We start from the raw sequence: 14,131 nt of genomic DNA, 5'->3' as shown, positions 1-14,131 counted from the left end.
GTGCTACCAGTTGAGCTTGGAGGGGGGCTCCTCCCACCTGTAGTCCCATCTGAAGGTTTCTCATTCTCCCCAGATGGGGTTTTTGAATTTTTCCTTTTTCTTCTGGGCATTTTGTTCAGGGGATGCCATTGTGTATTTGTGATGTTATGTATGATTTCTTTTTCACCCGTGAAACCCTTTGAGACTATGTTGATTCAGAGCTATACAAATAAACTTGATTTGATTTGTTTTGTCACCCAGAAAAATGGCTATAGCTAAAGCATCAGGTTTTGTTGCCAGAAAAAAAAAAGAAAAAAGTCTGTATTGGTCACCAGAAACATGGCTAATAATATGAGGATTTGTTGTCCCTATTAGATTTTTTTTTAAAACATATAATTCCATGTCTGTCCAGACAAGGAAGGACAACCATCACTAAATCCAGGAGACTCAAAAGCAGCTCGGCTTAGAGCCAACTGAGCTTGTGCAACTCTCTTAAGACATATGCTGGTCATGCCAGTTACGTCGTTCTGTGAATGCCATGTTAGACAATCACCCTGCAGTGCTTTGGTGCCTATCCAGCATCAACAACAATTTGGCAGTGGGCCTCCATGTCAAACTCACTAGGTTCTCCACAGTGTATCTGTTGATGATTTTTCACTTGTTTTTTTGTCTGCGACTGAAAACCTATACATCTGCAAAGTCAAATAATAGACCTGGCCACACAAATGTGATGTGTGTGCCACTCTAACAAATATGAGGTAGAGATAGAGGCTTGGAATATCATCACAATTTAGATAGAGGTTTGGAATAGCGTCACAATTTTTAACTGAAAAATGAAGAGGTCCAAAAACTATCTGAAATGGAAGTAATTACAGCTAACTTTCCCGAATATTATTACCTGAAGAAACATGCAATAGTTTTTTGTCTCCTATGGAAAAAAAAATCCTGCCTTTTTTTTTTACGTTTGAAAATGTTCAGTTTTCAGAGGCTTAATGAAATACATGTTTCAAAAACATTCATTGCTTTTCCTTTTTGCTTTTATCAGTAATGGTTTAGAAGTCTAGAGTAGAGTGCACAAGTAGGACAGATGCATTGCATGTCATGTACATGTACATACAGGTGATCAAATCAAAGGTCTAAAGAGCAACTTAGTCTGATATGATTGAGTGGTTTACAGAACTATTTGTACAATAAATATGTGCTGAATGTTTTTTTTCAGACACTTTGAGCGCTCCCATGAATACGTTGTACCTCAGTTGTGCCCCCATTAGGTCTATTGATGCCCCGTTTATTTTATTTTTATTTTATTTTAAACAGTAACACAGATATATACAAACAATCAGACATTCTAGATAACCAGGACATCCATGCCATGAAAAAATATATTGGACAGACTTCACTTAAACTAATTAGAATAGACGACCAGAATCATCGTTGTATATGAAATATGTAATTTCATTTTTATCTTGAATTTCAATTCTGTGATTATTTTATTAAGTGACGCCCCCGTGCAGTTCATGACTCAAAAAAGTGACTCAAAAAGATGCAATAGCATATACTACCTCTAGAGTGAACTAATGCATCAACTAGCTGCTAGTTTGCCAGAAAACGAAGAAGAGTTTTTAAGTTCCCAGCCACCCTCTTTGCGAACATGGCGGCCGAGGGAGATGTCGATTTGGATCTGGAAGCCGACGAAAACTGCACTGGGAAGCCAGCAGAAAAGCCCCGTAAGCATGACAGCGGTGCCGCAGATTTGGAGAGGGTCACTGACTATGCGGAAGAAAAAGAAATATCCACTTCCGATCTTCTAACGGTAAGAGAACCTGCTGCATGAGCATGCGGTCGCTTCTGACTGTATTGTCCCGGTGCTTTGGCCATTTATGAGAAATGGCGTTACATTTTACTATAGAATTGTTCTTAATACAGTAGTATTGCCAACTCTGTGGAATAAACGCTTCATATACTTTGAACAAAATAAATTAGCATCATTAGTTAGGTGTCAGCCGTCCGGAACAAAATTGTAGCTTACAACCATATACTGCATTATCTTAAAACGGATCAAAATACAGTTGGGTGCACGTATTCGAAAAACCTGCTGTATTTTTGACACTATAGACATTAATTATTATTAGTCATTATGATAAACATTTCAAATCGTCAGCCAACTCATTTGAGAACTGGGTCGTGTTTTTGTCCAGTGTCAAATATTATATCTGTTCTGCACAATTATGCTGATCTAATATTTAAGTTTTATTTATTTATTTTGTTCCTCTCTAGGCCATGTCAGTAATTGGAGATAGAAGGTCACGGGAACAGAAAGCCAAACAAGAAAGGTAAGGTCTGGGGGGAAATAGAAAGTTTCTCACTTCTATTGCATTAATTTAGGAATCAAACACATTATAAATATGAACATTCGTTTTCATACAAACAGACAGACAGACAGACAGACAGACAGACACACACACACACATATTATATATACACTTAGAATCAGATGGCAGTGTTGCATCATACTTGTATTGTACACTGGTAATCACATTATACACTTATGAAAATGTGGCTGTTTTTTTTCTTCCTGAGTAGAAGGGAAGCTGGCAGTGAAAACGCAAGGTGATTTGATTGCCTTCTTTCTTTCAGAGAAAAAGAACTGGCCAAAGTCACTATCAAGAAAGAGGACGTGGAATTAATTGTAAGTTTGTTATAAACTCTGGAATTCCAGATGCCTACTCACGTTTTAAGTTCAAAGTATCAAATACAAATTAAAGTGTCATGTAATTGCACATCCACCACAGGAGGTGGCAGTGGTACGCCAATTGTCAGAGTGTACCCAAGAAGTATTAACGCTGCAGACAGGTGCCGCAAGTTTGCAACATGATTATGAAATGAGAATCCCTTAACTGTTCCATGTTAACATTTAATGATCCTTTTTTTTCAGTTCAAAAAAACCCATTTTTTACATGAATTTTTACATTGACTTAATGTCATGGAAAATAGTTAAAAGGGATGCAACAAAAAGACCAAAAAAAAGTTTATAAAGTTAATATTTTTTATTCTATTTTTGTGTTAAGTTTTCAATATAAGATTACAATGTTATTCAGATGTGTGGTTATAGGAATTTTATTGCCAAATTATACTATTTATGGTCGTGCGTGGAGAGTTGGTGGAAAATATTTTCTTCCTCCTTGGGGGCTTAAAACATAATTGAGAAGCATTTGGTTGAAGGTTTCTCCAAACTACTTCAGGAATTTGGTGGACACCTCCATTTAAATGTCTTTTACTGAAAAAATATGGTTGTCAACTTGTGGTTTTTAACCTTGTGGGTATAAGAATAAATAATTCACGTTAAATTTCAGTACTTGGGTCTGAAATAAAGAGCAAAAAAAATAAGTAAAAGTTATTCTTGAACAGGTGCTGTTAATTTCCAAATGGTTTGTCTTTCCTTGACACTGAAGTGGTACATGTGGTGATGTTCATATCGTGACAGATGTCAGAGATGGAGATTTCGAGGTTCGCAGCTGAGCGCAGTCTGAGGGAACACATGGGCAACGTGGTGGAAGCTCTCGTGGCCCTGACCAGCTGAACACCCGCATGCAAACACAGGACTCTTTCACCAGTTTTATTCGGGCCAATTTCATTTGTGTTGAACTTAAACGTGTTGTGGTGTCATCTTTGGGTTGGGGGGGGTAACAATAAAGTATTTTGAAGAACTTAATGTCGTGTGATTGTTTAGATTTATGCTGTACCCTTGACTTAACGCCTGGGTGTCTGGGTTTTTTGCTAGCCTGGCCTCAGGCATCAGACCTATCCATACATATATAGTTTTAATGTTTTTATTTATTTTTGATACACTCTATGGACAATGTACTATAGCTATAAGCTAAAGTACAACACAACATGAACAATAAACAACTTTTTTTTTTCTTTCTAACAATTACTGCAAATAGGCCTCACGTGCTTTTGGCATACTGATATGCCGCATTTCGAGCAGACATTGGACGCTCTCATTGGGCTGTCACAAAGTCCACACTGCTTTCTCTGTGGTGAAGGTCCCGGTGGCCTCTGCAGCCTGCAAGCCTTGGGTCTTTAGTGGCCCTCTGTGCAACATTTTTGGCTCAATAAGTGCCATACCAAGTTCTTCAAAGAAAAGTCTCCGCTTTTACAGCTTTCGTGATTTCCAATCCGGGTTGATTTTAGTCAAGAGCACGAAAGCAGTGTTCCAACCAAGGACATTTTTTTTTTTTAGTTCATCAACCAGGGTGAATGATGTAAAAAAAAAAGATCAGTTGTGAGGGTGTGACCCTCAAGAGAATCACACAACCCTAACACTGGCCAGGTTTTTCTCCCGCCGTCTCCCAGGTGGCTTGCCTGTGTAGACATCAAGTTTCCAGGCATATGCGGTGTTGACATCGCACAATGCCCAGATTTTAAGGCCATTTCTGGCCTGCTTTGAGGGCATGCACTGCCGGAAGGAGCAGCAGCCCGTGAATTAAATGAATCAATACAGACCTCCCTGCCAAGATTGAACAAGCGGGTCAGAAGTGTTCAATGTCCTCCAGTTCCAGAATAGGCCACATCTGTTTCATGATGTCACTGTGGCCTCCATAGCTCGTCATCAAATCGCAACATCCTATTTATTAGCCCAAATCAGGTATGCCCTAATGCCTCTGCAAAAAATGTGCGACCTGTTTTCTTGTTCCACAGGCTGCTCGTTGTCTCATGTCTTGATTTATATAATCCAGACAGGATCAAAAGCCCTAAATAGGTCTGCATCACTTGCGTGGTCATCGCCATCCACCCAGTCCTCGTACGGTTTCCTTGTAAATTTGTCATCTCAACAATAAGATTGATCATGTCCTCAGTAAAAAGCAAATTGAAAGCCGACTTGGGGCTGCTGATTCTGGCTGTGCCGCAACAGGTTGGACACGGGAAACGGAATGGCTGGGGGGATGTAATGTCCGGCAACATTGGCAAAAAAAATCAGGGGAAATGCATGATAAAACATTGGGTTTTCATTATGTCCAAAATTGACAATATTTCCAATTTTGAATGGCAGAAAATGACCCTGACATGGGCTAAATTTGACACCTATAGGGTGTACACTCTCGTTTGCAAGCATTTGGAAGGGTCGGCATATTGAAACTCAGCATGTTTTGACAATCTAAGCAGTATTTTAGCCTCAGTTTTTTTTTCCCATGCTTATCCTTTGATATCACACATCAAAAAGCCTAATTGGGTCAAAACTTCCCGCGGGGGTTAATCAAAAAATACAAGTTTTATTTGTAATGTACAAATAACCCTTTTACAAACACGGAAGCACAATGAAAAAACAAGCAAGTCTGTGATACCAAGTCATACAATAGTGAATATGTACAAAATGACTGTACATTTTGACTAATTGACACACTAGCTCTCAAAGAGCTCTTGTGTAATTAGCATGTTGTTATTGATGCCCTAAACGAGATTGACAGTTTTGTATTTCATCTGGGGCTAAACATGGTTATTAGACAAAATACAGGGAAAACTAAGCTCACATGTGTTCAAGCACATCTTAATGTTTTCAGTCTTTTAAGATGGATTGAACAATCCAAAAAGAATGTTGTCTTTTACAAAACGTAGTCCAAACAAAGATGGCTGAAGTGCACTCCTGCACACAAATTTTATGTCTTCTTCCTTTTTACTGTGGGTCTGTCAAACACATCTCTTACGCCTGCTGCCTTCTGCTTGAAGAACTTGTTGTTCTGAGCGCTTTCCTGAGCCCACGCAGAGTCAAACGATGTAGTGTCCTGATCCACCAGGTGAGTATACTTGGTACGTCCGGACCGACCAAAGTTTTTAACCTTATTGGGACAAAAGATGAAAATTGTGTCAGAGGAGAGTAAAGCGGGCGCTTGTGTTCCGAGCCCTAGAGGACCAGGAATAAAAATCCCCCGCCCCCAGATGTCCCAACCAGATTGGTGAAGTATATGTTGCCACTGACCTGCATGACTTTGGGCAGGATGGTTTTGTTGAAGTGATCCTCCAGAGTGGGTGCACTGAAGTCTCTCTTGTACACTTCGTCCTCCTCGTCCTGCAACACAAATCACATTTACTTGTATAAACTAGTACAATTTCCTCGAGACAAAGGGTTGTCCTTTGCAAATAATTGTCATTTATAGAGCATGAGCATTTTTGTTTCACCGTGACGACAATTAATTTGATATACAAACATGACTAACCAAATAAATGTCATTTATTTCAAAACTTAGTATTTATTCTGCCGCCAAAATAAACGCATGTTTATTCATCCCACGTATGACCACGCTCATACATCAAGATATGCGTCACTGCATACGTCACTAAAATGCTGGTCTGCTATAGGTCAGCGTCACTGAGATGCTGGTCTGTCATTGGTCGGCGTTACTATGATGCACTGTTAAGTCACCGTATATACATGTATATTATATTATATATAGTATATTTTTATATAAACTGTACTTACTATATTATTGTGTTACTAATTTGTAATATGCAGATACAATTTTGATGTGTTTACCTGGGGTTGTGCACACATTAGCTAATTAGCACAGGTTTCTATTGCCTGCCATACGTCGATTTCGCCTTACGAGCCCAACTCCAGAACAGATTAATTTCGTATGGCGGGGGACCACTGTACTATAAAACATAAAAATAAACGATGGCTGATCCTGCTATGTGCGCATTGGGCTCTTAGAGGCAGTGTGTCGCCAAGCAAGCATGAAGTTTGCACATTGCGATGAGATTAAGATGAAGTACCATTAATAGAACAAATTTCTCATAGCGTGATGAGAATGTATGTCTTTGAGTATTGTTACTATATATTACGTGCCAATTTAGTCCAAAAGTCAAACATTTATGTGGCCCACAACATGTAAGCAAATAAACTATATGCCACATAAACATTAAAGTGACTAGCATGACACAAATGTGTGTAGAAACTCACCAAGAAAAAGGCTCCTCTATGGTAGTACTTCTGAAGAAACTTGTATTTGCCTTTGGATGCTTTGTTGGTGATGATTTTGCCGTTGTTGCGGAGCTCAGCCCTACGCTCCTCATCTTTCATATTGCGGAATCTGTCAATTTCTGCCTTTTCTTTCTCCATCCTGCCAAAACAAACAATTTATAAATGGAACAGAAATGTATCACTATTATTGAAACATTGTTTCAAAGTTAAAACACGTTGGAATTGTAACAATATCTTTCACTTAAAGACACCGTTGCAACATTTTTCTCAGTAAAAATGTCAACTTCTACTCACGCTTCTCGATCTTCTCTGTCCTTCTTAATTCGTTTCAGTTCACGAACTTTCCAGGCTTCGTACTCCTCCTCCTCGTTCTCGCCGTCTGTGTCGAGGGCTTCCAGAGCAGCCAAGGAGCGGCGATTCTCCTCAAACTCCTTCTTGGCCTCCTCTTCAACTATCTTCAGAGTGTAGCGGCGGCGCTCCTCCTGCTGCCTCTTGGCTTCGGCCTCCAGTTCTCTTTGCCTTTGCTGCTCCGCTTCTCGCTCTGCCACTGTCACTCTGTCTTTTCTGGGATGCAAACACATTCAGGGCATCAGTGAGCTGACATGACATTTTTGGCTTGAGTAGGCTGGGATTTTCTTTAGTGAACAAAAAGGTTCCCACGGTAAAAAATGTGGCACTAAGTTGTGACATTAGAGAAGAAGCTCTTACTTGCGGATGAAGACTGGTTTGAGTCTGGGCTCGGCTTCATCTTCACTATCTGTATATTCTTCATACTCAGACTCGGACTCTGATTCTTCCCCAGATTTGCCTTCCTCCTCCACCTCCAGGATCTCCATCTCTTCAGTCTTACGTTCCAAAGCCCGTTGCCGCATCAATGATCGGCGCCTTTCAATTTCCTTCACAAAGAATATGTTGAGCATTTAGCTGCGCCATTGTAAAAATGTGTTTTTAGTTTCAACTGAGCCGTTCAAACAAAGGTACCAAAATTTCAAGGAAGCTTGTAATTGTACAAAGTTCAACTTAGATGCAAACCTCGTCATCAACTTCTTCTTCTTCCTCTTCTTCATCCTCGCTGCTCTCCTCACGTTGTGGATGCCACGTCCCCTCATCAGAGTCTTCGCTACTTTCAGCAACCACTTCAGGCTCTACGATCTGTCTATGTCTGGCGAGCCTGAGCACAAACGAACAGAGAGGTCAAATTTTCATCTAAAATCCGACATTCTGAGGAGCTCAGAATCCAGAAGACCCGTGATACCTCTCCTCAACGTCCTCAGAGACACGGTTGAGCAAACGCTTCAGACGTGGGTCAGAGACATCTTCTTCCTCCTGTTCCATCTCAGGCTCCATTTCCTTTCCCTTTTTGACAAATTGGAAATCCTCCTCTTCTTCATCTGATGACTCCATGGGTGCATAGTCTGGACGTTTGCCCGACACGTATCTCTTCACCTTCACCTTCTCCATTGAGAGCTCACCTGGAAAAAGACACCCAATTGAGTTAAAAATGTTTTCCAACCACATTGTTTCGGCTGTCCGCTGATTTAAATAATGAATAAATAAATAAATAAAATACCAGCACAGTGACTCTATGCAAAAAGGATTTATGCACCACTATAAAAGTACAATCTAAACTAAAGATGTACGCCTTAATGTCAATCAAATGTGAACAGATAAATTATTGGATTGTATTGAACAACGTAATAACTATTGATTATTTTTGAATTGTTTATTACGAGTCAATATCCAAGGAGTGCAAAGAAAATTTGTTATCAGGTCGAACCAAGAGTTTCCTTGGCTTGGCGTTAGCATTAGCTTACGTTGCTAGTACGCTAGCTAGCTATTTAGACCTAACCTTTCTCATTCCGGACCGGCACGGCTCCAGCCGTGGACTGTATAGGTGGAAGCTTCATGTTGCTTGAATCGTGGGTCGACATGGCTGCCTGGCGGACAAACCAAATTCAGATGAATGTAATATTTCACTAGAAACAAGAACGTGCCAGTACTTCAAATATTGAACATTGGGAAGCACGTAATACGGATGCGCGGAGTGGGCGGAGCCTGAGTCTTCTTCGCCTGTTTCTTCTTCTGCTATTGCTCCTTTTTTGCCTGTTGTTTCCTCTTCCTGTTTTACATGACCCAACAAGATAAACTTTTGTCGTCGTCTTTTTTGCCGTGCTCGAATTTCTACAGTTACATTCGCTTAATGAAATTATCAGACCAGTTTCTCCGGTACAGGGATTTAGCCTAGGTCTAGAATAATTCGCATTTAATAGATTAGCTTTCTTTGCGATGGCTTTAAGTAGTTTCGGACAAGTTCTAGTTTTGAGTCAAATAATAATAATCTTGGTCTAAATTATTACGTCAGTAGAGGCAGGTTTAACCTCAGTTAAAGGCTGAATGTTACACGGTGCATGGTCAAACAGAATGACCTTGATTACATCAAGGAAGTTGAATGACTTGAAAGATTACATTTACACAATAAAGTGCATTTATCCATTTGACTTTGGCTGCAACAAAGTGCTTTACAATGTATATATACAAACATTACTGATGCCTTTATAAAACAAATTTTTCATGCAGTCGTGCTACCCATTAACTATTCTTGTTCAAATATTTTCAACGTCCTTTTCAGCCAAGCTTTCAAGTCAACATTTTTGTTTTCCTGTTTTACCCTAATTTAAGGCAAAACTGTACCAATGATGCACCATTCAATATGCCCCTTTTAATAAAATGTTAGATACACACTTAAAAGTACTGCAGTTGACCAGTGGCTCTCTAGCAATAATACAAACCCACCCTCCTCCTTTAACCTGCCTTCATTATTTTAGTCACTTTCTCCTTTTTAATATATATTTGTGTTGAGAGTTGGTGGCACGGTGGATGGGTGATAGTTTATAAGAATTGCTTTAACTTTAGCGCCACAAAAAGAACAAGAGGAAATGGATGACATACAAATGATGTACAGCAAATGGATCTACTTTAATATTTACAATAATTTACAAAACCTTAATTCACACAGGTTCTTTGTCACCTCCCTTCCACGTTAGAGTGGCACTCCTCTCTGTCTGAACAACTCCTCCAGTTTTTCCTCCAGAGCTGAGTTGGTACCTTTCAGGCCTTTTACAACATCATAGGCCCACACAAAATACTGCTGGACCCGCTCTGCTGTCCAACCTGGAGAAAAAAAAACAAACAAAACAAAAACGAAGAAAAAAAACAGAAGGTCATGTTGTATCTAAAGGAATTTTTATTTATGTTTTTGTGCCATAATATATCTTTCTATATAACTCTACGCAAAACAGAGCTCTAGTCAAACTGAATGGATATTCAATTCAAATCTATCCTACATTTATTACACAATAGCCTTAGAAAAACAAACAGCTGAAGAGTGAAGACGGATTACCAACAGGCGTGCAGCGGTTCAAATCCCTGAGGTTGTACAATTTGTCTGCCAGTTTGACCAGTTTGGCCTGGTGGCTACAATGAGGGGCATGTTCCACCTGTAGACGCTTTCTCTCCTGTTTGGGCAAACTCTTATCATCTGTCACCTCCCCAACAATGCGACTAACAATCTGTCCAAACTTTGTCTCCAGCTCTTCAGGTTTTGTGTCTGTGTCCTCCAAAGTGTCATGAAGAATTGCAGCCTTCCGGGAAAGAAATATCGGAAAATTAATTGGTTAGTGGGTGCAACAGAAGAGAAATTGCGCGAATCAGATCATCAACTACGAACATTCATACCTGCAATACCACAACGTCAGTGATGCCAGCTTCATGGCTGAGAATCCTTGCTACTCCTTAAAAAGAAAGAGATAATGAAATCAGAGAGTAATTGTGGAAATTTTTCATCCATCTATTTATTTCCACCCCTTAATTTGCATAATAACATACAATACAATGAAGCTAAGATGTCCATGGCCTTATCCTATCACGAAACAGCATACTTTAGATATGGAGGTTAGAGACCCAAATGCAGGGAAGCTGGGAGTCAGGGAGTTCTCCAGATAGGCAGTTTAACCCTTGGGGGAAATTTTGCTGTTTAGATGTTTTTGATGTGTGATGTCAAAGGAAAATTATACCATAAAAAAAAAATATTAGGAGGCTAAAAGACTGCATAGATTGTCAAAACATGGTGAGTTTCAATATGCCGTTCCTTCTAAATGCTTGCAAACAGGAGGTCGAGAGGTACACCCGCAGATGTCAAATTTAGCCCATTTCAGGCTCATTTACTGCCATTCTTTTTTTTTTTTTTGCTTTAATTCTTTCAATGGCAAGTCGTGAACAGGGTGCAATAGAATTTTTTGTAATGAGATGCCAAAACCACTAGGAGGCGCTAGTAACCGAACTTATGACGTCTACAAGCCTTTCAATGACTTTATTGAGGCTTAGCCTCACTCCCATAATGTAAAATGTTGGTATGTTTTTTATTGTGGGACTTGTAGTTGACAAAAGGCTTCAATCCAAGAGCTAAATCTTGCAGGAAAGCTTTTATTTTATCCAACACATAACATAATCAACTACTTTAGTAATGGCTTGTTTAGCATGATGGCGTCCCCAGTGGCTGCCGTCTTATGTTCGCTGAGGTGGACAGAGTAAGAATTTCACTGTTTGGTTTAGTGCTATACATGTGACAATAATTCTATACAATCTACAATTGTATCTGCAAATTCTCATCTGCAAAATTTGCAACATTGAATAGCTGTTAAAGACGATGACGGGTTCCCAATAGAACCTTCTGGAAACTTTACAAGTGAAACCTTTATAACGGGTCCTAAAGGAACCAAAAAAAGTCAAATAATATTTTATGGTTCTAGCCAGTACGTTTACTTTTTAAGGGTGAACCATGACATATGAGTAACAAGATTAAAATTAAATGCATAAACTGGTCAAAAGAGTACCAGGCATTGCACATTTAATAAGTTGTTAAAGGTCATCTTCTTTTGCTTGAACACATATTGCAAGATTAATTGAATTGACTGGTGTTTACAAAACAGCTATTGTAGTATGATAAATCAACTCTCAAATAAAAGGCACTGAGTTTGAATAACGCATTTTAAAAGTGTTATCTGGCGACCAGTGAAAGTTAATAGTAAAAATTACAGGCCAGCTATATAACGTTGAGTAAAAAATGATTTTGTTCTTAAAATATACATCTATGTTTGGTTTTCTTCAATGCATGAAGATCAATGTATAATTCACCTGAAATTGAGTTTGGTCTTGGGCTTTGCGAAATCACTCAAGTAATGTAACTTTTTTTTTTAAAATAAATTTGTGCAACTTGCAAGCAAGCACAACTGTTTTGGCAACTTAGCCTATGGCTCTATGCCATACCTTGTAGCAAAGCGCAACTTACCAATTGGGTGGTTAATATACGGAGTTTGCTCTGCGTCTTTGCGACGCTGATGTCGATGCTTTTCAGCGGCGAAATTAACCGTCTCAACCAACAACACGGCCTCTGAATTCATGACGTTTCGTTGAAGCAAGTTTAGGACTCTTCAAAATTTTAGTTGGAATTTTACACCACTTCTGTGGCACTGGCAATGCAAGTGTTCGTTTTTATTCGCTATCCGGTGGGAAACACCTACCAGAAGGAGGTGTTCCTACAAGTTGAAACATGTTGGGCCCATCCACGGTAAATAACAGGTTGCGTAAAGTGAGGGCGAACGCAAATTTCGTTTCATTTGCTCTTACGTCCTCCCTATAACTAGAAACTTGCACACGAATATATTTGTCCCAATCGTTTAAATACAAAAAACTACAGTATGTCCTACGTATACAGTACGTTTAATAATAATAATGAATTATTATTAATAATAAGAAGAATAAATTATTATTATTAAAGCAAAATACAATCAAGTAATACATGGCGCATTCATTGAAACAAATGGAAACAAAATTGCAAAACGGCATTTTGAGAACACGATGACCATATGATGTACCTTACGTTTTGTTTATTTTTTTATAGAAGAGAAGTATACGTGTCTTGAAAAGTATTGGTTTAATAAGGGCTTTATTATTTCGGATATACATTATATAAAATTAAATGACAAAAGGCGGTGGTGAAATGAAAATCATCCATTCATCCATCCATTTTCTTCCGCTTATCCAGGGTCGGGTTGCAAGGGCAACAACCTCAGCAGGGAAGCCCAGACTTCCCTCTCCCCGACCACTTCATCCATCTCAAGCGGGAGGATCCCCAGGTGTTCCCAGGCCAAGAGACATAGTCCCTCCGGCATGTCCTGGGTCGTCCCCAGGTCCTACCAGTAGGCCATCACTTGCCAAGGAGGCGTCCGGGAAGCATCCTAACCAGATGCCCGAACCACCTCAACTGGCTCCTCTCAACGCAGAGGAGCAGCGGCTCGACACTGAGTCTCTCCCGGATGACCGAGCTGAACCGAAGGGTAAAGCTCTCTATATACCGGTCGATGTACGTTCCTGCCCTCACCTATGGTCACAAACTGTGGGTCGTGACTGAAAGAACAAGATCCCGGATACAAGCGGCCGAAATGAGTTTCCGCCACAGGGTGTCCGGGCTCTCCCTTAGAGAAAAGAAGATCAGTTGAGTGAAAATGGTGGAATCAAATAAAGTTCATAAGTAGTTAGTTAGTTAGTTAGTTAGTTAGTTAGTTAGTTAGTTAGTTAGACGCCTCCTAGTGGCCAATATACTGCACTTTCCGCCTCGTCGTTTTACACTGGCTGTGTTTTTGCAAGTGTTCTGTGGTTTGCAACTTTGTTTTTGTGAACTTAGCACATATTTTCAACTAGGACAACCAGTCAGAGTTGTCTTGCTTTGTCTCGTACTGTTGGATTGTCTTGTCATATGCTGCTACTTATGTCTTGTCTTGGGGTACTCTTGCCATACCTGTTTTTTGTATTTAGTTTTTAGTTTTAGTTATTAGTTTAGCAACACTCGGCAAAGTAGATATAACATACTGCACATTACATTACTATAGATAAGAATCTAGTTTTTAGGATTGTCTTGTCTTGCGCACCTGCACTTTGTTATTGTACATGTAAAACGCAGAGGATAGTGAGAAACGCAATTTCGATTCCTTTGTACATTAAGCACATGTGAAGAAATTGACCATAAACTTGACTTTGACTTTTACTAAACGTGTTTGAATTATTTTTATTTTTATTTCATTTATTTATTTTTTACATTATTGTTATTAGTTTCAT

General features: G+C 39.4%; 3 protein-coding genes across 4 annotated transcripts; 1 reads left to right on the top strand and 2 right to left on the bottom strand.

Annotated features, from left to right (window-relative positions):
- The first annotated feature begins 1,601 nt into the window (after positions 1-1,601).
- Positions 1,602-3,691, top strand: hypk (huntingtin interacting protein K). Its single transcript, XM_088413737.1, has 4 exons — positions 1,602-1,792; positions 2,257-2,312; positions 2,617-2,668; positions 3,464-3,691. The coding sequence occupies exons 1-4, from the start codon at positions 1,631-1,633 to the stop codon at positions 3,557-3,559; spliced, it is 366 nt and encodes a 121-aa protein (XP_088269863.1). The 5' UTR covers positions 1,602-1,630; the 3' UTR covers positions 3,560-3,691.
- A 1,541-nt stretch (positions 3,692-5,232) lies between these two features.
- On the bottom strand, positions 5,233-9,765 carry mfap1 (microfibril associated protein 1). Its single transcript, XM_088413734.1, has 8 exons — positions 8,808-9,765; positions 8,214-8,430; positions 7,991-8,129; positions 7,667-7,854; positions 7,253-7,522; positions 6,938-7,097; positions 5,957-6,046; positions 5,233-5,816 (listed from the first exon to the last, which is right to left on the bottom strand). Exons 1-8 carry the CDS (start codon positions 8,887-8,889, stop codon positions 5,637-5,639), a joined length of 1,326 nt encoding a protein of 441 aa, XP_088269860.1. The 5' UTR covers positions 8,890-9,765; the 3' UTR covers positions 5,233-5,636.
- Positions 9,766-9,910: 145 nt separating this feature from the next.
- On the bottom strand, positions 9,911-12,515 carry hddc3 (HD domain containing 3). 2 transcript variants are annotated; one of them, XM_088413735.1, is made up of 4 exons: positions 12,306-12,515; positions 10,694-10,749; positions 10,359-10,599; positions 9,911-10,129 (listed from the first exon to the last, which is right to left on the bottom strand). In XM_088413735.1, the coding sequence occupies exons 1-4, from the start codon at positions 12,415-12,417 to the stop codon at positions 9,999-10,001; spliced, it is 540 nt and encodes a 179-aa protein (XP_088269861.1). In that variant the 5' UTR covers positions 12,418-12,515; the 3' UTR covers positions 9,911-9,998. The 2 variants fall into 2 exon arrangements, with proteins under 2 accessions (XP_088269861.1, XP_088269862.1); XM_088413736.1 differs by having other exon boundaries at positions 10,363-10,599.
- Positions 12,516-14,131: the final 1,616 nt, after the last annotated feature.

This window comes from Hippichthys cyanospilos, chromosome 4, assembly GCF_059441005.1.
Source record: "Hippichthys cyanospilos isolate Australia breed blue-spotted pipefish chromosome 4, RoL_Hcya_1.0, whole genome shotgun sequence".
NCBI lineage: Eukaryota > Metazoa > Chordata > Actinopteri > Syngnathiformes > Syngnathidae > Hippichthys > Hippichthys cyanospilos.
The sequence above is the reverse complement of the archived record's forward strand: the minus strand, read 5'-3'. Positions and strand labels throughout refer to the sequence as shown.

Bases quoted from the DNA above. Each gene is read 5' to 3' on its own strand.
- hypk (XM_088413737.1), top strand. From the start codon at position 1,631: ATGGCGGCCGAGGGAGATGTCGATTTGGATCTGGAAGCCGACGAAAAC. The intron at 1,793-2,256 runs GTAAGAGAACCT...GTTCCTCTCTAG, and splicing joins CCACTTCCGATCTTCTAACG to GCCATGTCAGTAATTGGAGA. The intron at 2,313-2,616 runs GTAAGGTCTGGG...TCTTTCTTTCAG, and splicing joins CAGAAAGCCAAACAAGAAAG to AGAAAAAGAACTGGCCAAAG.
- hddc3 (XM_088413735.1), bottom strand. From the start codon at position 12,417: ATGAATTCAGAGGCCGTGTTGTTGGTTGAGACGGTTAATTTCGCCGCT. The intron at 10,750-12,305 runs GTAAGTTGCGCT...TTTCTTTTTAAG, and splicing joins GTATATTAACCACCCAATTG to GAGTAGCAAGGATTCTCAGC. The intron at 10,130-10,358 runs GTAATCCGTCTT...TTTTTTCTCCAG, and splicing joins GAACCGCTGCACGCCTGTTG to GTTGGACAGCAGAGCGGGTC.
- mfap1 (XM_088413734.1), bottom strand. From the start codon at position 8,889: ATGTCGACCCACGATTCAAGCAACATGAAGCTTCCACCTATACAGTCC. The intron at 7,098-7,252 runs GTGAGTAGAAGT...TTGTTTTGGCAG, and splicing joins GACAGAGAAGATCGAGAAGC to GATGGAGAAAGAAAAGGCAG. The intron at 6,047-6,937 runs GTGAGTTTCTAC...TTTGTGTTGCAG, and splicing joins ATAGAGGAGCCTTTTTCTTG to GACGAGGAGGACGAAGTGTA.